Source organism: Pseudophryne corroboree, chromosome 8 (genome assembly GCF_028390025.1).
Source record: "Pseudophryne corroboree isolate aPseCor3 chromosome 8, aPseCor3.hap2, whole genome shotgun sequence".
Lineage (NCBI taxonomy): Eukaryota > Metazoa > Chordata > Amphibia > Anura > Myobatrachidae > Pseudophryne > Pseudophryne corroboree.
Window position 1 is genome coordinate 274,895,449 of NC_086451.1, and position 26,718 is coordinate 274,922,166.

Genomic DNA, 26,718 nt, shown 5'->3' on the forward strand with positions numbered 1-26,718 from the left:
ATCTTCAAGAATAAATTGTATTATAGTTTACAAAACAAAATCAAAAGTTGAAAACCAACTTGGAACTACTTACCTGGAGTGTAAAAGTTATTCAATTTCATGTATCAAATATTCCGACAGGTTTAAAATAATGAACGGTTTTGTGAGATGATCATTTTGCCACTGAGCAGATAATCAAATTATGCTTCTCGCAACAATAAAATATGAATTAGGGTTTTGGATATGCTCATTTGTGTTGCCTCTTGAGTATCGTACAGCAATTTTATTTACATTCACGGCACTAAACTAAACAAACCATGAAATCAATCCACACAATCCAATTTAAAAAAAGAGAATGCAAGAAATATCAGAACACCCAGAACAAACACCACTTGAAGCAAATGGAAAGTTTATATGGGTGATCCAGAAGCGATTTTGTGAACATAAAACAGTTATGCGTTTTTATATAGTTAAAAGTAAAAAAAAAAAAAACATTAACAATAACAATGAGACACTAATATGTTCTCAGAAATGTTTTGTAGTTAAATCATTTATTCAAGATCCAAAATAATGAAAAAGTGACTAGAGTCAAACAGTCATCCCCCCTGGTGTATAATTTCCCCACTTGGCCCAAAAGACTGCTATTCTATAGGCATTAGACACAAGCACATCTTACTGTTGTAATCTGGCCACATTTCTTAAGCCCCATAAACACTAGGCGAAATTATGAACAATGGGGGTCATTCCGACCCGATCTCTCGCTGCAGTTTATTGCAGCGCAGCGATTGGGTCGGAACCGCAGTGCGCCGGGCAGCCGTCGTTGCCTAGCGATCGCCTATGAGGCAGAGGCGGTTGCTGAGCAGGGGGGGGGCTGGACGGCGGCGTTAAGCCGCCGTCTACGGGGCACGGTCCGTCCAATGCAGGCGTGACCGGATCGTTGCCGGGGCAGCGAAGAGGTTCTCCGGGCCAGCTGCAGGAGCTGCGCTGGCTGGGAGTAACTCCTGAGATGCAAAAGCATCGCCGCTGTGCAAAGCTTTTGCATTTCTGCGGGGGGGAGGGGGGGCGGCACTGACACGCGGGGCGGACTAGCCCTGTGCTGCGCGTCTCCCCACATGTCTGAGTGCCTGATTGTAGCTGTGCTAAATTTAGCACAGCTACGATCAACTCGGAATGACCCCCAATATCGCTTAGAAAGGGCTTTCTGAGCAACATTGTTCACAATATCGCCTACTGTGTACACTCATCGTTAACGACCCCCTCCCTCGTCATGTACATGGGCACAGATCAGGGAGGTCCTCATTAACGACAGCCATACTGCAGATACTGTGTGTCGTTCCAGGCAGATTTCTAATAATGATCAGCCTTCTAATTGCAGTACAGAAATGCATAGATTTATGGGTTCTATTGTTTATGGAATTCCTCCACTCTGTAAACTCCCAGTCTATTATCTCAAACTAGCTTAGAAATCAGTCAATCTTTGCCTTTTAGAAAATTACTTAAAAAAACAACAAACAAAGTAAGTGCTTGTAAAGAATGCTGACAAATACACTGCTCAAAAAAAATAAGAATTTACTTACCGATAATTCTATTTCTCGTAGTCCGTAGTGGATGCTGGGAACTCCGTAAGGACCATGGGGAATAGCGGCTCCGCAGGAGTCTGGGCACATCTAAAGAAAGCTTTAGGATCACCTGGTGTGCACTGGCTCCTCCCCCTATGACCCTCCTCCAAGCCTCAGTTAGGATACTGTGCCCGGACGAGCGTACACAATAAGGAAGGATTTTGAATCCCGGGTAAGACTCATACCAGCCACACCAATCACACTGTACAACTTGTGATCTGAACCCAGTTAACAGCATGATAATAGAGGAGCCTCTAGAAAAGATGGCTCACTACAGCAATAACCCGAATGTTTTGGTAACAATAATTATGTACCAGTATTGCAGACAATCCGCACTTGGGATGGGCGCCCAGCATCCACTACGGACTACGAGAAATAGAATTATCGGTAAGTAAATTCTTATTTTCTCTGACGTCCTAGTGGATGCTGGGAACTCCGTAAGGACCATGGGGATTATACCAAAGCTCCCAAACGGGCGGGAGAGTGCGGATGACTCTGCAGCACCCATTGAGAGAACTCCCGGTCCTCCTCAGCCAGGGTATCAAATTTGTAGAATTTTACAAACGTATTTGCTCCTGACCAAGTAACTGCTCGGCAAAGTTGTAAAGCCGAGACCCCTCGGGCAGCTGCCCAAGATGAGCTCACCTTCCTTGTGGAGTGGGCATTTACAGATTTTTTGGCTGTGGCAGGCCTGCCACAGAATGTGCAAGCTGAATTGTACTACAAATCCAACGAGCAATAGTCTGCTTAGAAGCAGGAGCACCCAGCTAGTTGGGTGCATACAGGATAAACAGCGGGTCAGATTTCCTGACTCCAGCCGTCCTGGAAACATATATTTTCCGGGTCCTGACAACGTCTAGCAACTTGGAGTCCTCCAAGTCCCTAGTAGCCGCAGGCACCACAATAGGTTTGGTTCAGGTGAACGCTGAAACCACCTTAGGGAGAAACTGAGGACGAGTCCTCAATTCCGCCCTGTCCGAATGGAAAATCAGATAAGGGCTTTTACAGGATAAAGCCACCAATTCTGACACGCGCCTGGCCCAGGCCAGAGCCAACAGCATGACCACTTTTTCTGTGAGATATTTTAACTCCACAGATTTAAGTGGGTCAAACCAATGTGACTTTTGGAACCCAAAAACCACCTTGAGATCCCAAAGTGCCACTGAAGGCACAAAAGGAGGCTGTATATGCAGTACCCCTTTAACAAACGTCTGAACTTCAGGGACAGAAGCTAGTTCTTTTTTGGAAGAAAATCGACAGAGCCGAAATTTGAACCTTAATGGACCCCAATTTCAGGCCCATAGATACTCCTGTTTGCAGGAAATGTAGGAATCGACCCAGTTGAATTTCCTCCGTCGAGCCTTACTGGCCTCGCACCACGCAACATATTTTCGCCAAATGCGGTGATAATGTTTTGCGGTTACATCCTTCCCGGCCTTGATCAGGATAGGGATGACTTCATCCGGAATGCCTTTTTCCTTCAGGATCCGGCGTTCAACCGCCATGCCGTCAACGCAGCCGCGGCAAGTCTTGGAACAGACAAGGTCCCCGCTGAAGCAGGTCCCTTCTTAGAGGTAGAGGCCACGGATCCTCTGTGAGCATCTCTTGAAGTTCCGGTTACCAAGTCCTTCTTGGCCAATCCGGAGCCACTAATATAGTGCTTACTCCTCTCCATCTTATCAATCTCAGTACCTTGGGTATGAGAGGCAGAGGAGGGAACCCATACCCTGATTGATACACCCACGGTGTTACCAGAGCATCTACAGCTATTGCCTGAGGGTCCCTTGACCTGGCGCAATACCTGTCGAGTTTTTCCCAACGGTTTATAATCATGTGGAAGACTTCTGGGTGAAGTCCCTACTCTCCCGGGTGGAGGTCGTGCTGAGGAAATCTGCTTCCCAGTTGTCCACTCCCGGAATGAAAACTGCTGACAGTGCTATCACATGGTTTTTCGCCCAGCGAAGAATCCTTGCAGCTTCTGCCATTGCCCTCCTGCTTCTTGTGGCACCCTGTCTGTTTACGTGGGTGACTGCCGTAATGTTGTCCGACTGGATCAACACCGGCTGACTTTGAAGCAGAGGTCTTGCTAAGCTTAGAGCATTATAAATGGCCCTTAGCTTCAGGATATTTATGTGAAGTGATGTCTCCAGGCTTGACCATAAGCCCTGGATATTCCTTCCCTGTGTGACTGCTCCCAAGCCTCGCAGGCTGGCATCCGTGGTCACCAGGACCCAGTCCTGAATGCCGAATCTGCGGCCCTCTAGAAGATGAGCACTCTGCAACCACCACAGGAGGGATACCCTTGTCCCTGGTGACAGGGTTATCCGCTGATGCATCTGAAGATGCGACCCGGACCATTTGTCCAGTAGGTTCCACTGGAAAGTCTTGCGTGGAATCTGCCGAATGGGATTGCTTCGTAGGAAGCCACCATTTTTACCCAGAACCCTTGTGCATTGATGCAGTGAGACTTGGTTCGGTTTTAGGAGGTTCCTGACTAGCTCGGATAACTCCCTGGCTTTCTCCTCCGGGAGAAACACCTTCTTTCTGGACTGTGTCCAGGATCATCCCTAGGAACAGAAGACAAGTCTTCGGAACCAGCTGCGATTTTGGAATATTGAGAATCCAATCGTGCTGCCGCAACACTACCTGAGATAGTGCTACACCGATCTCCAACTGTTCCCTGGATCTTACCCTTATCAGGGAATCGTCCAAGTAAAGGATAACTAAAATTCCCTTCCTTCGAAGGAATATCATCATTTCGGTCATTACTTCAGTAAAGACCCGGGGTGCCGTGGACCATCCCTACGGCAGCGTCTGAACTGATAGTGACAGTTCTGTACCATAACCTGAGATACCCTTGGTGAGAAGGGTAAATTTTGACATGAAGGTAAGCATCCCTGATGTCCCGAGACATCATGTAGTCCCCTTCTTCCAGGTTTGCAATCACTGCTCTGAGTGACTCAATTTTGAATTTGAACCTCTGTATGTAAGTGTTCAAAGATTTTAGATTTTAAAATCGGTCTCACCGAGCCGTCTGGCTTCGGTACCACAATAGTGTGGAATAATACCCCGTTCCCTGTTGCAGGAGGGGTACCTTAATTATCACCTGCTGGGAATACAGCTTGTGAATGGCTTCCAAAACTGCCTCCCTGTCAGCGGGAGACGTCGGTAAAACAGACTTTTGGAAACGGCGAGGGGAATACGTCTCGAATTCCAATTTGTACCCCTGAAAATATTACCTGAAGGATCCAGGGGTCTACTTGCGAGTGAGCCCACTGCGCACTGAAATCCATTGAGAACGGGCCCCCACCGTGCCTGAACTTGTAAAGCCCTAGCGTCATACTGAGGGCTTGGCAGAGGCAGAAAAGGGTTTCTGTTCCTGGGAACTGGCTGATCTCTGCAGCCATTTTCCTCTCCCTCTGTCACGTGCAGAAAAGAGGAACCCTTTTGTCCGCTTGCCAACCAGAACTGCGCCTGATAATACGGCGTCTTATTTTGAGAGGCGACCAGGGGTACATCCCCTTTTTTTAAGGCAATACTTCCAAATGCCGTTTGGAATCCGCATCACCTGACCACTTTACTGGTAGAATTGGACAACGCACTTATACTTGATGCCAGTCGGCAAATATTCCGCTGTGCATCATGCATATATAGAAATGCATCTTTTAATTGCTCTATAGGCAATAATATACTGTCCTTATCTAGGATATCAATATTTCCAGTCAGGGAATCCGACCACGCCAACCCAGCACTGCACATCCAGGCTGAGGCGATTGCTGGTCGCAGTATAACACCAGTATGTGTGTAAATACATTTTAGGATACCCTCCTGCTTTCTATCAGCAGGATCCTTAAGGGCGGCCATCTCAGGAGAGGATAGAGCCCTTGTTCTTACAAGCGTGTGAGCGCCTTATCCCCCCTAGGGGGTGTTTCCCAACGCACCCTAACCTCTGGCGGGAAAAGGTATACTGCCAATAACTTTTTAGAAATTATCAATTGTTATCGGGGGGAAACCCACGCATCATCACACACCTCATTTTATTTCTCAGATTCAGGAAAACTACAGGAAGTTTTTCCTCACCAAACATAATACCCCTTTTTTGGTGGTATTCATATTATCAGAAAAGTGTAAACATTTTCCATTGCCTCAATCATGCAATGTGTGGCCCTATTGGAAATCACGGTTGTCTCTTCACCGTCGACACAGGAGTCAGTATCCGTGTCGGCGTCTGTATCTGAGGTAACGGGCGCTTTGGAGCCCCTGTATGAGACGTCTGGACATGCACAAGCTGAGTAGCCGGCTGTCTCATGTCAACCACTGTCTTTAATACAAAGCTGACACTGTCACGCAATTTCAACAGTACATCCACTCAGGTGTCGACCCCCTAGGGGGTGACAACACTATTACAGACACTCTACTCCGTCTCCACATCATTTTTCTCCTCATACATGTCGACACAAACGTACCGACACACAGCACACACACAGGGAATGCTCTGATAGAGGACAGGACCCCACTAGCCCTTTGGGGAGACAGAGGGAGAGTTTGCCAGCACACACCAGAGCACTATATATATACAGGGATAACCTTATATAAGTATTTTTCCCTTTATAGCTGCTGTATTGTTTATACTGCGCTTAATTTGTGCCCCCCTCTCTTTTTTAACCCCTTTCTGTAGTGTAGTGACTGCAGGGGAGAGCCAGGGAGCTTCCCTCCAACTGAGCTGTGAGGGAAAATGGCGCCAGTGTGCTGAGGAGATAGGCTCCGCCCCTTTCTCGGCGTCCTTATCATTCGTTTTTCTGTATGTTTTGGCAGGGGTTAAATGCATCCATATAGCCCAGGAGTTATATGTGATGCATTTATTTTAGCCATATAAGGTTTTTATCGATTTATTGCGTCTCAGGGCGCTGCCCCCCCAGCGCCCTGCACCCTCAGTGACCGGAGTGTGAAGTGTGCTGAGAGCAATGGCGCACAGCTGCGGTGCTGTGCCCTACCTTATCTGAAGACAGGATCGTCTTCTGCCGCCGATTTTCCGGACCTCTTCGCTCTTCTGGCTCTGTAAGGGGGCCGGCGGCGCGGCTCCGGGACCCATCCAGGCTGAACCTGTGATCGTCCCTCTGGAGCTAATGTCCAGTAGCCAAGAAGCCCAATCCACTCTGCACGCAGGTGAGTTCGCTTCTTCTCCCCTTAGTCCCTCGATGCAGTGAGCCTGTTGCCAGCAGGTCTCACTGAAAATATAAACCTAAACTAAAACTTTCACAAAGAGCTCAGGAGAGCCCCTAGTGTGCACCCTTCTCGTTCGGGCACAGAGCTCTAACTGAGGCTTGGAGGAGGGTCATAGGGGGAGGAGCCAGTGCACACCAGGTGATCCTAAAGCTTTCTTTAGATGTGCCCAGACTCCTGCGGAGCCGCTATTCCCCATGGTCCTTACGGAGTTCCCAGCATCCACTAGGACGTCAGAGAAATAGGATTTTGGTACTTACCGATAAATCCTTTTCTCCTAGTCCGTAGAGGATGCTGGGGACTCCAAAAGGACCATGGGGTATAGACGGGATCCGCAGGAGCTTGGGCACACTAAAAAGACTTAAACTGGGTGTGAACTGGCTCCTCCCTCCATGCCCCTCCTCCAGACCCCAGTTATAAGAACTGTGCCCAGGAGAGACGGACATTTCAAGGAAAGATTTTTGTTTAAACTAAGGGCTACAAAACTACCAGCCCACACCACAAACATACCGTACAACCGGAGTAACTTTAAACCAGATAACAGTATGCATTAACACCAGCAACAAGCTGCAATAAACAATACACAACCCGTGTATAAACCAATTTAACCAGCAAAAAAAACACTGCAAGTAATAGTCCGCACCGGGACGGGCGCCCAGCATCCTCTACGGACAAGGAGAAAAGGATTTATCGGTAAGTACCAAAATCCTATTTTCTCTTACGTCCTAGAGGATGCTGGGGACTCCAAAAGGACCATGGGGATTATACCAAAGCTCCAGAACAGATGGGAGAGGGCGGACGACTCTGCAGCACCGACTGAGCAAACGCCAGGTCCTCATCGGCCAGGGTATTAAACTTATAGAACTTAGCAAATGTGTTAGACCCCGACCAAGTAGCCGCTCGGCAAAGTTGTAACGCCGAAACGCCTCGGGCAGCCGCCCAAGATGAGCCCACCTTCCTGGTACAATGGGCTTTTACGGACTTCGGCACCGGTAGTCCGACCGAAGAGTGAGCCTGCTGGATCGTACTGCAAATCCAGCGTGCAATAGTCTGTTTTGAAGCGGGATGACCAATCTTGTTGGCAGCATACAAGACAAACAACGCCTCAGTCTTCCTAGCAACAGCTGTCCTAGAAACGTAGATCTTCAACGCTCTTACAACATCCAGAGATTTTGGAATCGCCACCGCTTCCGTAGCCACCGGAACCACAATAGGTTGGTTAATGTGAAATGAAGAAACCACCTTCGGTAGAAATTGTTGACGAGTCCTCAATTCCGCCCTATCCGAATGAAAAATTAAGTACGGGCTCTTATGAGATAAAGCCGCCAACTCTAACACCCGCCTGGCAGATGCCAGTGCCAAAAGCATAACCAACTTCCAAGTGAGAAACTTCAACTCAACCTTACGCAAAGGTTCAAACAAGGAAGACATGAGAAACCGTAAGACCGTAAGGTCCCATGGAGCTACAAGAGGTACAAACGGAGGATTGATATGCATTACTCCTTTCACAAAGGTCTGAACCTCTGGGAGGGCAGTTAATTCTTTTTGAAAGAAAATAGACAAAGCCGAAATCTGCACTTTGATGGTACCCAATTTCAGGCCTGCTTCTACGCCCGCCTGTAAAAAGTGGAGAAAGCGACCCAAGTGAAAATCTTCCGCAGGAGCCATTTTAGACTCACACCAGGAAACATACTTCCTCCAAATACGGTGATAATGTTTCGCCGTAACCTCCTTCCTAGCCTTAATGAGAGTTGGAATGACCTCCCAGGGAATACCCTTACGAGCTAAGATCTGGCGCTCAACCTACATGCCGTCAAACGCAGCCGCGGTAAGTCTTGTCAGAGTCGAAAAATATCATGATTCATATGCCTTGTATTAACCCCAATGCACGTGCCCGCTGCTCGTGCACGGACTCCCCCGTGCGTACGCATCCCCCCAGGTTGCGTAAGGGACGCTCTGACGTCGCCTGCGCAAGGAGATGGGTATTTACGGCGGTGTTTGTGTGCGACTAGCGAGCGACTCAATCGCTACATATTTAACCAATATAATGCGTTTTATAGTTAATATTCCCCTTAACAATGTCAGCAAGTATGGTAAGTTTAAACTTCTTGGACAGAGAGATTCCTCTTTGCATGCTGGGAGGGCTCAGACAAAGGTTGGAGGGTAGTATTTGGTGTCCAGCTGTGGGGTATTGAAGGGGTGTTGTGCCTATGATAGTTGGGAGGGATTCACATGTTCTTACGCATAGTTATGCACAGAAGTAGAAAATAAGATTAATTGTATTCCGAATAAATTACACATAAGTGCAGGGTAGGTGAATGGAATTCAGTCATTTCTTTCCCACAGACTGAATACAATAGCCTTATTTACACTAAGCTTTGAGATTCTATGAAGAGGGCTTACACCTTTGTTTATGAATAGAACCAGGTTTCTCTCCAGAATAATGAGTGCTGAGTAGTCAATTGTCTCAACTGAAGGTGGGGTAAACAAAGCCCAGAGACAGAGTTTGTTTGGAAGATCCAAAACAATAGCTTTCCTCAATATAATCAGACAAAGAGGAATTTAGAATACTAACAAGTCCTAGCCATCGCCCACTTCTTGAACTAACCAATGATCCCAGGTGCAGTACATGTCCCACCCCCTAACCAATGGAAAAAGAGCACGCAGTATCTATTGTAGTAAGTCTTGAGTTAGTAAATAAATATAGCTTGCAATAGGCTTGGTGACACAAGACTCTGCAAGGTTTTCACACTGAAGGCTAGAGCCCTGGTCCAGGTTGCGCCGGCGAAGTCATTCCCACGTGTGTAAGTTTCTCTGTGACCACCTTATTCTCTGTCTGTATTTGCCATACACTCTCTCTCTCTCTCACTGTTATTGTTTATGATTATGCCGCTATTGTATATTCATGTCTAGATATTCTGTTTAGGTATTAATGTTAGTCTTGTAGTGTATAAGCTGTTAACTGTTTTCCCCTTTTTCATACAAATTATCGTAAGTAAAGGTTTTGGAACCTTAGCAAGGAGTGTGTGTTTTACTAGTTATTATATAGGGTTTCTGAGCGTCTTAATCGCTCCAACAGCTTTCATATGATAAGGGTTAATCAGCGTTGCATTGTGTTAATATTACAGTAATAAGGTTTACAGCATAAGCATATCCTTTCAGTGTGTTGCTAGCAAGGTTTACTGAGTCTCATTCTGTGAGCGTCTGCGCCGCTCGTGTTCTCGTGGGCACAGCGTCTGCTACGCTATAAGCGTACCATTACGGTACTTCATACGCCAATTGCGTACTGAGTCTGGTACAAATATATAGTGAATGTTATAAGGTAAAGAATAGGCTTTATCAGTCTGGAAACACGCATGGACCCTGCAACAACAGATATTCTCTTAGAGGAAGCGGCCAAGGATCTTCCACCAGTAAGTCCTGAAGATCCGGGTACCAGGCCCTTCTTGGCCAGTCTGGGACGACGAGAATCGCCTGAACCCTTGCACAGCGAATGATCCCCAGTACCTTTGGAATGAGAGGAAGAGGAGGGAACACATACACCGACTGGAACACCCACGGAGACACCAGGGCGTCCACTGCACTGGCTTGGGGGTCCCTTGACCTGGAACAATACCTCGGGAGCTTCTTTTTGAGACGAGATGCCATCATGTCGACCAACGGAATTCCCCAGCGTTCTGTCACCTGTGCAAATACCTCTTGGTGAAGAGTCCACTCTCCCGGATGGAGATCGTGTCTGCTGAGGAAATCTGCTTCCCAGTTGTCCACCCCCGGTAGGAAGACCGCTGACAGTGCGCTCACGTGTTGTTCCGCCCAGCGAAGGATTTTTGTGGCCTCCGCCATTGCCGCTCTGCTCCTTGTTCCGCCTTGACGGTTTATATGTGCCACCGCTGTGATGTTGTCCGACTGTACCAGGACAGGACGACCCTGAAGAAGGCTTCTTGCTTGTAGCAGGCCGTTGTAAATGGCTCTTAGCTCGAGAATATTTATGTGGAGACAGGCTTCCTGGAGCGACCATTTTCCCTGGAAGTTTCTTCCTTGGGTGACTGCGTCCCAGCATCGGAGACTTGCATCTGTTGTCAGAAGTACCCAATCCTGGATACCGAATCGACGTCCCCCTAGGAGGTGATGACCTTGTAGCCACCACAGGAGAGAAATTCTGGCTCTGGGAGATAAACTTATCTTCCGGTGAATGTGCAGGTGAGACCCGGACCATTTGCTCAGCAAGTCCCACTGAAACACCAGGGCGTGAAACCTGACAAATGGTATGGCTTCGTACGCCGCAACCATCTTCCCCAGAACCCGAGTACAATGATGGATCGACACACTCGTCGGCCTCAGAAGTTCCCTGACCATCGTCAGCATTTCCAGTGCCTTTTCTTCTGGAAGAAATACCTTCTGTAAATCCGTGTCCAGAATCATGCCCAGAAAAAGAAGCCAAGTGGTCAGAATCAACTGGGATTTTGGCAAATTGAGCACCCAACCGTGCTGTCGCAGAACCGACAGTGACAACTCTACACTTCTCAGCAACCGTTCCTTGGACCTCGCCTTTATCAGGAGATCGTCCAAGATAATTGAAACCCCTTGTTTGCAAAGAAGAACCTTCATTTCCGCGATGACTTTGGTGAAAATCCTCGGAGCCGTGGAAAGCCCAAAACGGCAACGTCTGAAATTGGTAATGAGAATCCTGTATCGAAAACCTGAGAAAAGCCTGATGAGGAGGATATATCGGCACATGTAAGTAGGCATCCTTTATGTCGACTGACGCCATAAAATCCCCCCCCCCCCCCTCCAGGCTGGCAATCACCGCTCGAAGGGATTCCATCTTGAACTTGAACACTTTCAAGTATGGATTGAGGGATTTTAGATTTAGAATTGGTCTGACCGAACCGTCTGGTTTCGGCACCACAAAGAGGCTCGAGTAGAACCCCTCCCCCCGCTGGGACGAGGGAACGGGAATAATGACCCTCTGTAGACACAATTTTTGAATTGCTGCTAGCACCACCTCCCTGTCCGGAAGAACTACTGGTAATGCCGTAATGAAGAACCGGTGAGGGGGCATCTCCTGAAACTCCAGTTTGTATCCTTGAGACACGATCTCTAACACCCAAGGATCCAGGTCTGATTGAATCCAGACCTGACTGAATATCCGAAGACGGCCCCCCACCGTCCGGACTCCCCCAGGGAAGCCCCAGCGTCATGCGGTGGACTTGGTAGCAGCAGGGGAGGACTTTTGGTCCTGTGCACCTGAGCCTGCAGGAGGTTTCCTTCCCCTTCCTCTACCCTTTGAAGCGAGGAAGGGCCAAACCTTTTCCACGCCTGTATTTATTGTGACGAAAGGACTGCATTTGCTGATGTGGTGCCTTCTTCTGTTGTGTGGGCACATAAGGAAGAAAAGAGGACTTACCCGCAGTCGCGGTCGAGACCAGGTCCGCCAAGCCGTCCCCAAACAAGACAGTACCTTTGAAGGGTAGTGCTTCCATAGACCTCTTGGAGTCGGCATCAGCGTTCCCATTGATGGATCCACAGGGCCCTCCTGGCAGATATCGACATGGCATTGGTTCTTGAACTCAAGAGACAGACATCCCTCGCCGCGTCCTTTAGGTAATCTGCAGCGTCCTTAATATAACCGAGAGTTAAAAGGACATTATCTTTGTCAAGGGTATCCATATCACTAGCTAAATTCTCAGCCCATTTAGCAATAGCACTACTCACCCATACCGACGCCACAGCGGGTCTGAGCAAAGCCCCCGAATTAGCGAAAATGGACTTCAGACACGTCTCCAACTTGCGATCCGCCGGATCTTTGAGAGCTGCCGTGTCAGGAGACGGAAGTGCCACCTTCTTAGACAAACGGGATAGAGCTTTATCAACATATGGAGATGTCTCCCATTTTTCCCTGTCATCAGAGGGGAACGGATACGCCATGTAAATCCTCTTGGGAATCTGCCATTTCTTATCCGGTGACTCCCAAGCCTTTTCACAATGAGTATTCATTTCATGAGAGGGGGGAAACTTCACCTCAGGTTTTTTCTCATTGAACAAGCAAATCCTTGTTTCCTGTACCGCAGGTTCATCAGAAATGTGTAAAACATCTTTTATAGCCACAATCACGTACTGAATACTCTTAACTAACCGTGGATGTAAAACTGCCGCAGTGAAATCGACCTCGGAATCAGAGTCCGTGTCGGTATCAGTATCTACCACTTGAGTAAATGGCCTCTTATGGGACCCGGATGGGGTCTGTACCTGAGACAAAGCCTCTTCCATGGACTTTTTCCACACCTGCGTCTGTGACTCAGACTTATCCAACATCTTTGATAAGGAAGCTACATTGGAATTTATCGTATTGAGCAGTGCTAGCAAATCAGGTGTCGGCTGCGTCGACAGTCCCAATTATAGCCACGCATCCACACCCCCAATAACCTCCTCTGGTGAATAACATTCAGCCTCAGACATGCCGACACGTAGTACTGACACACCCCAACACACAAAACGTCCCAGCTAGGTGACAGGCCCACAATGAAGCCCAGAGAGAGGACACAGAGGGAGTATGCCAGCTCACACCCCAGCGCCCATATATCGACACAAACGATATATGTACCCAGCGCTGCCTTTGTTAAATTCAAGCACCACACTGCGGCCCCCCTTTGGAAATGCCCCCCGTTACTTTGTAGAGAAGCGTGGAGGTCCCATCAGCGTCTATCCCTCAGCCGCGTGTAGGGAGAAAATGGCGCCTGTGAGCTGTGGGACGAAGCTCCGCCCCCTTCCCGGCGGGCTTCGGCCCGACAATTTCAAAATTGAAAGAAAATGCCGGCGGGGGTCTGTAATGGGTGCCGAGGCACCTACAATCTCTTTATGCCGCCCTCAACTCCAGTAACATGCCCCCAAGGTCGCCCCCCAGCGCCCTGCACCCAGTGAAATACTGTTGGTGATGTGTGTGGGAGCATGGAGCACAGTGTTGCCGCTGTGCTGTACCTTTACTGAAGTCTTCTGCCGTCCTGAAGTCTTCTGTTCTTCTCATACTCACCCGACTTATGACTTCTGGCTTCTGTGATGGTGGTGACAGCTTGGCTACGGGAACAAGCAGCTAGGCGCACCAAGTGATCGAACCCTCTGGAGCTAATGGTGTCCAGCAGCCGAGAAGCAGAGCCCTTAAACTAAGAAGAAGTAGGTCTGCTTCTCTCCCCCTCACTCCCACGCTGTAGGGAGCCTGTAGCCAGCAGGTCTCCCTGAAAATAAAAAACCTAACAAAAGTCTTTTTCTAGAGAAACTCAGTAGAGCTCCCCTAGTGTGCATCCAATCACTCTTGGGCACAAAGTCTAACTGGGGTCTGGAGGAGGGGCATGGAGGGAGGAGCCAGTTCACACCCAGATTAAGTCTTTTTAGTGTGCCCAAGCTCTTGCGGATCCCGTCTATACACCATGGTCCTTTTGGAGTCCCCAGCATCCTCTAGGACGTAAGAGAAATAAAGGGAACACTTAAACAACACAATGTAACTACAAGTCAATCACACTTCTGTGAAATCAAACTGTCCACTTAGGAAGCAACACTGATTGACAATCACTTTCACATGCTGTTGTTCAAACGGAATAGACAACAGGTGGAAATTATAGACAATTAGCAAGACACCCCCAATAAAGGAGGCCACTTCTCAGCTCCTATGCTTTCTGGCTGATGTTTTGGTCACTTTTGAAAGCTGGCTGTGCTTTCCCTCTAGTGGTAGCATGAGACGGAGTCTACAACCCACACAAGTGGCTCAGGTAGTGCAGCTCATCCAGGATGGCACATCAATGCGAGCTGTGGCAAGAAGGTTTGCTGTGTCTGTCAGCGTAGTGTCCAGAGCATGGAGGCGCTACCAGGAGACAGGCCAGTACATCAGGAGACGTGGAGGAGTCCGTAGGAGGGCAACAACCCAGCAGCAGGACCGCTACCTCCGCCTTTGTGCAAGGAGGAACAGGAGGAGCACTGCCAGAGCCCTGCAAATTGACCTCCAGCAAGCCACAAATGGGCATGTGTCTACTCAAACGATTCAGAAACAGACTCCATGAGGGTGGTATGAGGGCCTGACGTCCACAGGTGGGGGTTGTGCTTACAGGCCAACACCGTGCAGGACGTTTGGCATTTGCCAGAGAACACCAAGACTGGCAAATTCGCCACTGGCACCCTGTGCTCTTCACAGATGAAAGCAGGTTCTCACTGAGCACATGTGACAGACGTGACAGAGTCTGGAGACGCCAAGGAGAACGTTCTGCTGCCAGCAACATCCTCCAGCATGACCGGTTTGGCAGTGGGTCAGTAATGGTGTGGGGTGGCATTTCTTTGGGGGGCCGCACAGCCCTCCATGTGCTCGCCAGAGGTAGCCTGACTGCCATTAGGTACCGAGATGAGATCCTCAGACCCCTTGTGAGACCATATGCTGGTGCGGTTGGCCCTGGGTTCCTCCTAATGCAAGACAATGCTAGACCTCATGTGGCTGGAGTGTGTCAGCAGTTCCTGCAAGACGAAGGCATTGATGTTATGGACTGGCCCGCCCATTCCCCAGACCTGAATCCAATTGAGCACATCTGGGACATCATGTCTCGCTCCATCCACCAACGCCACATTGCACCACAGACTGTCCAGGAGTTGGCGGATGCTTTAGTCCAGGTCTGGGAGGAGATCCCTCAGGAGACCATCCGCCACCTCATCAGGAGCATGCCAAGGCGTTGTAGGGAGGTCATACAGGCATGTGGAGGCCACACACACTTCTGAGTCTCATTTTGACTTGTTTTAAGGACATTACATCAAAGTAGGTTCAGCCTGTAGTGTGTTTTTCCACTTTAATTTTAAGTGCGACTCCAAATCCAGACCTCCATGGGTTAATAAATTTGATTTACATTGATAATTTTTGTGTGATTTTGTTGTCAGCACATTCAACTATGTAAAGAACAGAGTATTTAATAAGAATATTTCATTCATTCAGATCTAGGATGTGTTATTTTAGTGTTCCCTTTATTTTTTTGAGTAGTGTATTTTATATCACAGCTAGGAATTATAAAGTCCACTGTTTACCATTAACATGGCTCATAGAATCTCAAACTCGGGCCTCAGGACCCCAAATAGTCAAAGTTTTCCAGGTAACCCAGCAGGTGAACAGGTGTATTTATTAGTTACTAACACATTTTAAAAGGTTCACAGGTGGAGCTAATTATTTCAGCCTCCTTCTGCACAGTGAATGGACGCTGCACTCATGAGCGCGACATCCAGTCACCTTCACCCCGGCACCGCTGCTATCCGCATAGCAGCTGAGACTGCATGCTCCCTGTCCCCCAACCTCCCGACCACCCGCAGGACATTGTTGTTGGGAGTATGGGATCTCCCATTGATGTTGACGGGTCTCTGGTTGGAAGACATGGGTTACCCATTTATACTGCCCTGGTCGAGACCCAGACAGGAATGCCGGGTAAATTGACCCGGGATATTTTTTTGGACAGCTGACCGGGTTGACCTGGCAATAACCCGAGTTTTTGGCTTTGTGTAAAAGGAGTTTTAGTTATAGACTGCAGTCTCTATGGGATCTGGTTGTGCTATTGCAAAAGTCATAGGAAAAAACTTCAAACATGAAACTTTTGGTTTTGTAGTTGCCTTTTCAATGTAAAAGATGACAAGTACAAACAAAGTTTGAATTTAGTACATTAAATCTAACAAAGGGCTCAATTCAATTTCAGAATGTTAATAGCACCAGGAAAGAGGGTCCCGGAGCTATTTCTGAGGTGTGAGCAGAGTTCAGACTAAACAAGTGATGTGGTGCTTTCTGCCTGTAGTGAAGCTTAAACAGCATCGCATCAGGCACTAAAGTCAGAGAATGCCGCTTAATGAGACTCAACACCAGGTTTAAGGCGCGAGAACTGGCGTTTCCCAACTAGCGGTGTGTACAATTGAATAGCTCTGGGACAGCCTTCCCGACACTGTTCACATTGAACTGAATCGACCCCATAGGCTTACTATATTAAAAGATTAGTTTAGATTATATTTTATGTTTAAAAGAATGTTCAGAAGTTGAAAACTGAACACATTCTAATTAGGAGATGATGTCAATGGGTGGTCTTCTGTATGCCGAATGTCGGGATCCCGGCGCACAGTATACCGGCGCCGGAATCCCGACACCCGGCATACCGACAACTATTCTCCCTCGTGGGGGTCCGCAAGGGGCTCCTTTGCGCTCGCCACGCTGTCGGTATGCCGGCGGTCGGGCTCCCGGCGCCAGTATGCTGGTCGCAGTGAGCCCGAGCGCCGGCATACCGTACGACACCCGATGTCAATATATACATTAGTGGAGTTTCCCAATTACAGTCCAGGTGATTAGGAAGTCAATGCTTAATTAGTGCCTCCATCAATTTAACCATCTGGACTCAAGCATGGATATCCTTAAAACGTGGACTGTAATGGGTGGTTTTGGGAAACTGCATAACTGTAATGTTGTGCAGTATAGCACCATAATGCACTGTTCAGTAGAACTCCTCTTTAAGAAGATTCTCAGTCGAGACAGAATCAAGCCATTGAAAACCAGTAAACATTATTCAGGGGAGATAGATATATATAATATATATATATATATATATATATATATATATATATATATACACACACACACACACATATATATATATATCACACATATACATACATTATGTCCTTAGATATATGGCTTTATATCTTATGACTAAATCATGCCCCCCCCATTTCTATCTGAGTAAAATGCACGGATTACTTTTTCCTGGACGGGATACGGTCATTAGTTCGACACTACTTAGGTCGACAGCCATTAGGTCGACCACTATTGGTCAACATGCATTAGGTCAAAAGGGTCACTAGGTCGACAGTCATTAGGTCAACATGTACTCGGTCGACAGGTCAATTTTTGGACTTTTTCATACTTTACGATACACATGGACTACAATTGGGAACGGTAACGTTGCCCGAAGCGAGGGGACACAGTGCACTAATTGGGGTTCCCCATCACTTTACGAAGAAAACAACACCAAAAAAAGTTTTAAAAAAACCTCATGTCAACCTTTTGAACTGTCGACCTAATGAATGTCGACTAATAGTCGTCGACCTAATGACTGTCGACCTACGTTGTATCGACCCAACGACCCATACCCTCTAGGATACCATGGGAATATCTTCAAAGCTCTACTTCATATGAATACATGACTAAGCATCAATGTCAATATTCACATTTATTCTTTATATAATGTACACACATTTATACATGTTGGATTATTAAAAAAAAAATTCTAAAAACATATTACACTATAAATCCAGGTCACTTAGAGATGACACCATATCCACTACAGAGGAAGGAGGTAAAGACAAGTAAACAGAAGGGCATAATTACATTTATATTTTGGCATGTGACTACTCCATAATCATTTTTTGATTATGGAGTAGTCACATTACAGAAAGCTACTCCAGAGAGCACCGTCTCCATGCCCACTTTCAGAGACCATCTTTACCTGCAGTACAAATTAGACTGGACACAAGACTAGCTGCCACACCAATGTGAATATAATTGTGTATTAATTACAGACCTGGAGATAAAAGCCACAAATATACAGAATTACAATGACTTTACTGTGTTTACAGCACTTAACTACAAACTCCTTTACATTTTTTATTTGAAATATACATACCTCTATAGACACACCAGTAAATGCTATGAAATAGCATTAAATTTAAGGTTAACTTATATTTTAGGCATAGTAGCACCTTAATGCAAATCATTGTTATTGATAGCGGTTTAAGATTTATACAAGCTGCTTTTTTACCTTTTCATTTTTTTCCTCATCCTTTTCTTTTTCCTTGTCCTTTTCCTCAGGTTTTTCAGAAGACAAAACTACCATTGTTAATTTTCTCACAATCAGTTTGGCTTCCACAAGTTCCTTCTTGTGCTCTTCAAGAATGCTACTATCTAATGGCAGAAGCTAAAAAACAAAACACCGCAAACATGAAATAAACAAAACTCTAAAGTTGCACATTCCATTTATATCAATACAAAAGCCACAATTTTCTGAGGCAAAGCAGAAAAAGTACAAGAACCAAAAAAGGTGACCAGGAAACCAAAATAGGTAATTACAGGTGATTGAATGAGACATATTGGAAATAGTTTCACTATCGGAAAAGACTATCACAAATGCACTTAAAAATATAGATAACCTACCTGACAGCCAAGGACAAAAGTCTCTCTTCCTCAGCAACACATGGGTTAAAATGGAGGAAAAGTGGTACTTCTCTAATAGCTAAAGATGTCATTAAGCACTAAGGGGCAAACGTATCAAAGATCGGAGAAAATAGGAATTTAATACCTACCGGTAAAATTCCTTTTCTCGTGGTCCGTAATGGATACTGGGGAATAGTATATTACCATGGGTTATAGATCGGGTCCACTGATGCCTGGCACTTTAAGAAATCAATAGCGTGTGCTGGCTCCTACCCTCTATGACCCTCCTAGCAGACTCAGTCTAGGAAACTGTGCCCGAGGAGATAGACATACTTTGAGAGAAGGATATAACACATAAAGCGGTGGGGTAACGAACCAACACACAAACAATAAGATAGCAGAGCTAACCAGCATAGATGAAAGCAACGCAAACGATAGAAGAAGGATAGCAACGATAACGATAGAAGGATAACAACGCTAAACAAACATGGCACAGGGAAGCAACAGCAAACCCATCCAACAACACTTACAACCAGGTAAGCAGGAAAACGAAGCACAGAGGCGGGCGCCCAGTATCTACTACGGACTACGAGAATAGGAATTACCGGTAGGTATTAAATTCCTATTTTCTCTAATGTCCTAGTGGATACTGGGGAATAGTATATTACCATGGTAACGTCCCAAAGCTCCCACAACGGGTCGGAGACTGCTGAGACCCCTGCAAAACCGCCTGACCAAACTGGTCATCCTTCGCCAGGGCATCGAACCTGCAGAACTTAACAAACGTGTACGGGTATGGGTCGACTCAAGTTAGGTCGACAGTCATTAGGTCGACATGCATAATGTCGACGTGGGTTTTTGGACTTTTTTTGGTGTTTTCTTCGTAAGGTGGACGGGGATCCCCATATAGTGCACCGCTTCGCTCGCTATGCTTCGGGCAAGGTGCTGCGCTCGGCACAGGTTACCATTCCCAATTGTAGTCCACGTGGATCGTAAAGTATGAAAAAGTAAAAAAAAAAAAAAAAAAAAGTGAAAAACTCATGTCGACATTTTGACCTGTCGACCTAGTACACGTCAATCTAATGACCATGTCGACCTAATGCATGTCGACATTTAGTGGTCGACCTAAGTTGTGTCGACCCAACGACCGTAACCCACGTGTTCACACCAGACCAAGTAGCTGCACGGCACAACTGCAAGGCCGAGCCGTCCAGGAAGAACCCACCGACCTTGTGGAGTGGGCCTGAACCGAACTCGGCAGCGGCAGAGCCGCCGAAGTATAAGCTTGTTGGATAGTCAATTTGAGCCAACGAGCAATGGACTGCTCGTAGGCAGGATGACCAAATTTTCGTAGCATCATAAAGGATGAAAAGCGAGTCAGACTTCCTGTGTTGAGACATCCTTTTGATGTAAATCCTCACAACATCCAGGAATTTTGGAGCAACAGAAGTGCCGGATAAGACTGGAACCAAAATTGGTTGATTTCCATGACACCACTTTTGGCAAAAACTGTGGGCGAGTTCTGAGCTCCGCCCTATCCTCATGAAACACCAAGTATGGGCTCTTACAGGACAAGGCTCCCAATTTCGACACTCGCCGAGCCGAAGCCAAGGCCAGCAACATTACAGTCTTCAACGTTAGGTATTTTAAGTCAACCCTATGCAAGGGTTCAAACCAATCCGACTGAAGAAAGGTCAACGCCACACTGAGGTCCCATGGAGCAGTGGAAGGAACAAAGGGTGGCTGAATGCGCAACACCCCCTTAAGGAAAGTCTGTACTTCAAGAAGTATCACCAGTTGTTTCTGGAAGAAGATAGAACCGAAATCTGTGCCTCGATGGAGCCTAATCGTAAGCCCTTATCCACTGCTGCTTGCAGGAACAGTAGAAACCGGCCCAGACGAAATTCCACAGGAGAACATTTTTGACCCTCACACCAAGAAACATATTTCTTCCAAATACAGTGGTAATGTTTGGAGGTAACAACCTTACGGGCCTGAACCATAGTGGAAACCACCTTAGAAGGAAGACCCTTCCTGGTTAAATTCTCACTCTCAACTTTAAGGCAGTCAAACGTAGGCGCTGTAAGCCTGGATATACGAACGGTCTCGTTGAAGAAGGTCCTTGAGAAGTGGCAGGGGCCAGGGTTCCTCCAACGACAAGGCCAGGAGGTCCGCACACCAGGCCCGTCGAGGCCAATCCGGGGCTTTTTTAGTCTTTTGAGAACTCTTGGGATTAGAGGAATTGGAGGAACCAGGTATACGAACTGGTAAGTCCATGGCATCGTCAGAGCGTCCACCACAACCGCCTGCGGGTCCCTCGTTCTGTAGCAGTAACAACAGAGTTTCTTGTTGAGGCGAGAAGCCATCAGGTCTATCTGTAGACAGCCCCACTGGTGAACAAGTTGTTTAAACACCTGAGGGTGGAGGCCCCATTCCAATGTATGAAGGTCCTGCTTAGGAAGTCCGCTTCCCAGTTGTCCACTACTGAAATGTAAATGGCTGAGATGGCCCTTGCGTTAGCTTTCGCCAAGAGGAGTATTCTTGCCACCTCTCGCATTGCGCCCCTGCTTCTTGTTCCTCCCTGTCAGTTGATGTGCGCTACTGTCATGGCATTGTCCGACTGCACCTGGATGGTCTGATTCCGAAGGAGGGATGAGGCCTGTATCAGAGCATTGTAAATTGCCCTGAGTTCCAGAATGTTAATTGGAAGACCAGATTCCTGAAACGACCATGTCCCTTGGAACTGCACCCCTTGAGTCACAGCCCCCCATCCCCGAAAGGCTGGCATCTGTTGCCAACAACATCCATGACTGCGTGTTGAAACTCCGACCCTCCACCAGATAGGGGACTTGTTGCCACCATAGCAGGGATATCCATGCTCTTGGTGACAGGATTATATGCCGATACATGTGCAGATGAGATCCCGACCATTTTTCCAACAAATCCAGTTGACACGATCGCGCATGGAACCTGCCGTATTTTATCACCTCATAGGAGGCCACCATCTTGCCCAGCAAGTGGATGCAAAGATTAATTGAGACCACACACGGTTTCAGCACTGACCCGACCATAGACTGAATAGTCAAGGCTTTGTCCATGGGGAGGTAAACCTTCTTAGACACTGTATCCAGGATCAACCCCAGGAACTGAATTCTCTGAGACGGTCCAAGTGAGATTTCTGGAAATTGAGTATCCATCCGTGATCCGTAAGGAAGCGGGTAGTGAAGTCGATACTGTGCAGTAGGTGTTCCCTGGACACCGCCTTTATCAGGAGATCGTCCAGGTACGGAATTATCTGGACACGCCGCATGCGCAGTTGTAGTATCATTTCTGCCATAACCTTTGTGAATACCCTTGGGGGCTGTGGAGAGACCGAAGCGTAAGGCCTGAAACTGGAAATGCTGGTCCAGAATCGGGAATCTGAGGAGGCCAAATTGGGATATGTAGGTAGGCTTCCCTTATATCTTGGGACAACAGAAACTCCCCCTCCTCCAGATTCGCTATCACTGCTCTTAGAGATTCCATCTTGAATTTGAACACCCAAAGAAACGGGTTCAGGGTTTTGAGGTTCAAGATCGGTCGTAGAGCCGTCCAGCTTCGGAACCACAAAGACTTGAGTAAAACCCCTTTGTGTGCAGCCGAGGAGGCACTGGAACAGTACATCCGCAGAAAGCAGCTTTTGCACTGCCTGCTGTAAGGAAACCCTTGCTTCCTGTGAAGCTAGTAAGCCTGACTTGAAGAATCTGAGAGGAGGGAGTTCCTGGAATTCCAGCTGCTATCCTTGAGATATGAGGTCCCTCGCCCAAGGATCCCGGCAGGACTCTGCCCAAATGTGGGCAAAGTGTTGAAGGCGAGTACCAACCTGAAAGTCGCCTTGCTACTTGGGCCAACTGTCACGCGGAGGGCTTTGTGGCAGAGGATCCTGAGGCCTGGTCCACTAGTCCAGCAGCTGCTGGTTTACGGGACATACCGTGAAATTCCTCTAGCAGCATTGGAGGCACTTCTGGCTTTGCCTCTGAATCTGGTCACCCGAAAGGACTGGAGGGAAGGGTCCAGGATAGGGACGCCTGGCAGGTGGCGGGGCAGATGAAGATATGCAGATCTTGTTCAGCTCTTCCCCAAACAAGGCATCACCCGTAAAAGGAAGGTCCTCAACCCCTTTTTTAGAATCAGCATCCGCTGGCCAGTGTCGCAGCCACAGAGCTCTACGAGCCGATACTGCCATAGCAGTGGTGCAGCCGTTAATGATACTCTATTCCTTAACAGCCTCACTCAAAGTTTACAGCATCTTTGATGTGTTGTAGTAAGGTAACTATCTCTTCCTGAGGTAATGTAAGCAGCCCCTTCAGAATCACATCAGACCATTTTACCATGGCTCTAGAAATCCAGCAGCATACTATGGTAAGGCGATGGGCTACACTCGCTGCAGAGTAAACGGATTTAAGAGTGGTTTCAATCTTGCGATCAGCTGCGTCTTTTAGGAAAACAACCCCAGGTAAAACAATTTTACGTGACAGCCTGAACACAGAAGTATCCACTGTTGTGGGATTTTCCCCGACTTTCCTATCCTCTGTAGGGAAAGGGAATGAATTTAACACCCGTTTAGTGGTAATACATTTTTTGTCAGGATTTATCCATGCTGCCTTAGCCAGGGAATTTAATTCCTTAGAAACCGGGAAGGTTACAGAGGACTTTGGTTTTACATTAAAAAACAATTCCTCTCTCTGTTGTTTTCCTCCTTATCAGGGATACTGAGCACCTCTCTAATGGCATAAATTAGGGCCTCAACACCTGGGGACAGGGAATTATCCTCCTCCACCTCAGCCTCTCCATCCCCAAACTCTGGTAGTTCAGAATCAGAGTCAGATTGTAATAATTGAGGGAGAGTGCGTTTATAAGAGACCAACAGGGGGGGCTGAAGAGCCTGTCTATGCTCTGCAGCAGCTACCATAAACGTGTCCATAGTTTGTTTCAGGGTTTGTCTTTCTTGCTTAGCCGTAGCTAACTCTGAATTAATACTGGAAATCATAGTTTTAAATGATTCCATCCACTCAGGTTCCTGCACATTACTACCCTGTGAAGGAATTGAGCATAAGGGACCCCTGTGAGGAAGGTGTAAACCTAGCCTTGCCTAAAGTACACACAGACTTATTTGCAGACATGCTTGAGCAGAGAACACACAGTGCAGTATTAGTAAGATATGCAAACCTATCCCAGACTGCCCTGAATGGAGTGACACAGAGAGAATTTGGAAGCAGCACACTACACCACAGACCGAGCAGCGCCCCGCTGGGTGTCTTCTATGTGTAATTTTCCACAGATTATGAGCTCTCCCCTTCACTATAACCCCCTGGTACCAGTTACAATGGTGATTCAGTGGGTCCTGTGGAGGAGCAGTCTCCGCATGCAGACTGTATCAGCAGCAGCAGGAAATAGCACCGTTTAGCCTCTGGTCCCGCTCTCCGGAAAGCCCTGCCCCATAATGGCATCTGGTCCCTTATTAACACTGGCTTTCTCCATTACTGTGTAAAAAAAAAAGTGCACGCAACACCCGTTCACTATGCTGCCAGTCTAGGTATTCAGTGGGCACAGCAGCACGGAGCTGGGTGATCACTGACCCCTTATGCCACCAATATGTACCGGGGCCCCGCTAACCGGGTCCCCAGAGTAACACTCACTGCGACTCTTTGGCATCTGTTAAGGGGTGGCGGCATGCTGCCTGCGTGGGCTCACAACCTGGGGATGTGAGAAACAGCGCCTCAGGAGCTCAGTGTCCTGTCAGCGGGGATTATGAACCATTAACTCTTAGGAAGTTGGTTCTGTTCTTCCCCCCCCCCCCCCCCCCCACCCCCACCACCAGTCACACGACTCAGGCAGACTGGTTACCAACCAGTGCTGCCTGAAAATAATAAAACTAAAAGAAATTTGTGAAGAAAACTCTCTGGAGAGCAACAGAATGCACCCAGCTTCTTCAGCACATTTTCTAAAATGAGTCTGTTAGGAGGGACATAGAGGGGAGAAGCCAGCACACACTATTGGTTCCTTAAAGTGCCAGGCTCCAGTGGACCCGATCTATACCCCATGGTAATATACTATTCCCCAGTATCCACTAGGACGTTAGAGAAAGTACCAACTAATCAACTGTCCTTTTTCGAGCACAGCCTGTGAAAGGGGTTAGAAGCTGACTGGATGGTAATCACTCTCCAAGATTTGAAATACTGTATATGCCCCTAAACTACAGAAAGCCAGAAAATAGGGAATGGGATGCAGTGCTCTAGCTACTTTATTCTGGCACCCACGGTTTCATAGGTACCCTCAATCAAAAGATAATCCTCTCTTTCAAATTAAAGTGACCTCTGAGAAATTATGCTGTTGTGACCATGTGTGATTGCCAGGGAACACTTCTGTACTGCTTACATCATTATGTCCAGGGATGGGGGATTATGTAAAAAGACTCAAAGGGGGGAATTAAACGGTTTGAAAAGTCGGCTGGGTGTCTGTTTTTTCCGGTCTATTAGATAAACAGACACCCAACTGACTTTTCAAACAATTGAATATCCCCCAAAGTATTTTTTGGTAGGGAGTAGAAAAATATAATAAAAACTGAACATTTGCATTTGGCTCACTTAAAATTTCAATGAAAAAACAAAAACTGTTTTTCTCTGACGTCCTAGTGGATGCTGGGTACTCCGTAAGGACCATGGGGTATAGACGGGCTCCGCAGGAGACTGGGCACTCTTAAAAGAAAGATTAGGTACTATATCTGGTGTGCACTGGCTCCTCCCTCCATGCCCCTCCTCCAGACCTCAATTAGTATCTGTGCCCGGCCAGAGCTGGATGCACCCTAGGGGCTCTCCTGAGCTTCCTAGAAAAGAAAGTATTTGTTAGGTTTTTTATTTTCAGTGAGATCTGCTGGCAACAGACTCACTGCTACGTGGGACTGAGGGGAGAGAAGCGAACCTACCTGCTTGCAGCTAGCTTGGGCTTCTAAGGCTACTGGGCACCATTAGCTCCAGAGGGATCGAACACAGGCCCAGTCCTCGGTCGTCCGGTCCCGGAGCCGCGCCGCCGTCCCCCTTGCAGAGCCAGAAGAACGAAGAGAAGTTGAAAATCGGCGGCTGAAGACTCCGGTCTTCATTAAGGTAGCGCACAGCACTGCAGCTGTGCGCCATTGCTCCCTTAGCACACCACACACTCCGGTCACTGATGGGTGCAGGGCGCTGGGGGGGGGGGGGGGGCGCTCTGGGCAGCAATTAGATTACCTTACTTGGCGAAAAGCACATAATACAGTCTGATAAACTGTGTATGTGCATTAACCCCCGCCATTAAAGTACATAAAAGGACAGAAGCCCGCCGCTAAGGGGGCCGGGCCTTCTTCCTCAGCACACCGGCGCCATTTTCTCTTTACAGCTCAGCTGGAAGGAAGCTCCCCAGGCTCTCCCCTGCAGTATCCTGGTACACAAAGGGTAAAAAAAGAGAGGGGGGGCACATAAATTTAGGCGAAAAACTGTGTATATAAGCTGCTATAGGGGAAAAATCACTCAGTATAGTGTACATCCCTGTATTATATAGCGCTGTGGTGTGTGCTGGCATACTCTCTCTCTGTCTCTCCAAAGGGCCTGGTGGGGGAACTGTCTTCAAATAGAGCATCCCCTGTGTGTGTGGTGTGTCGGTACGCGTGTGTCGACATGT

At 47.5% G+C, this 26,718-nt stretch overlaps 1 protein-coding gene across 3 annotated transcripts in view; it reads right to left on the reverse strand.

The window, feature by feature from the left end:
• THOC2 (THO complex subunit 2) overlaps positions 1-26,718 on the reverse strand; it is a 479,267-nt gene that overhangs the window by 297,279 nt on the left and 155,270 nt on the right. For all 3 annotated transcript variants that reach the window (XR_010183065.1, XM_063937241.1, XM_063937242.1), the window contains exon 10: positions 18,635-18,790. Coding sequence is in view for 2 of the 3 variants with exons in the window: in XM_063937241.1 (XP_063793311.1) it covers positions 18,635-18,790 (156 nt within the window). In the remaining variant the exon portion in view is untranslated. The remainder of the gene's footprint in view (positions 1-18,634; positions 18,791-26,718) is intronic.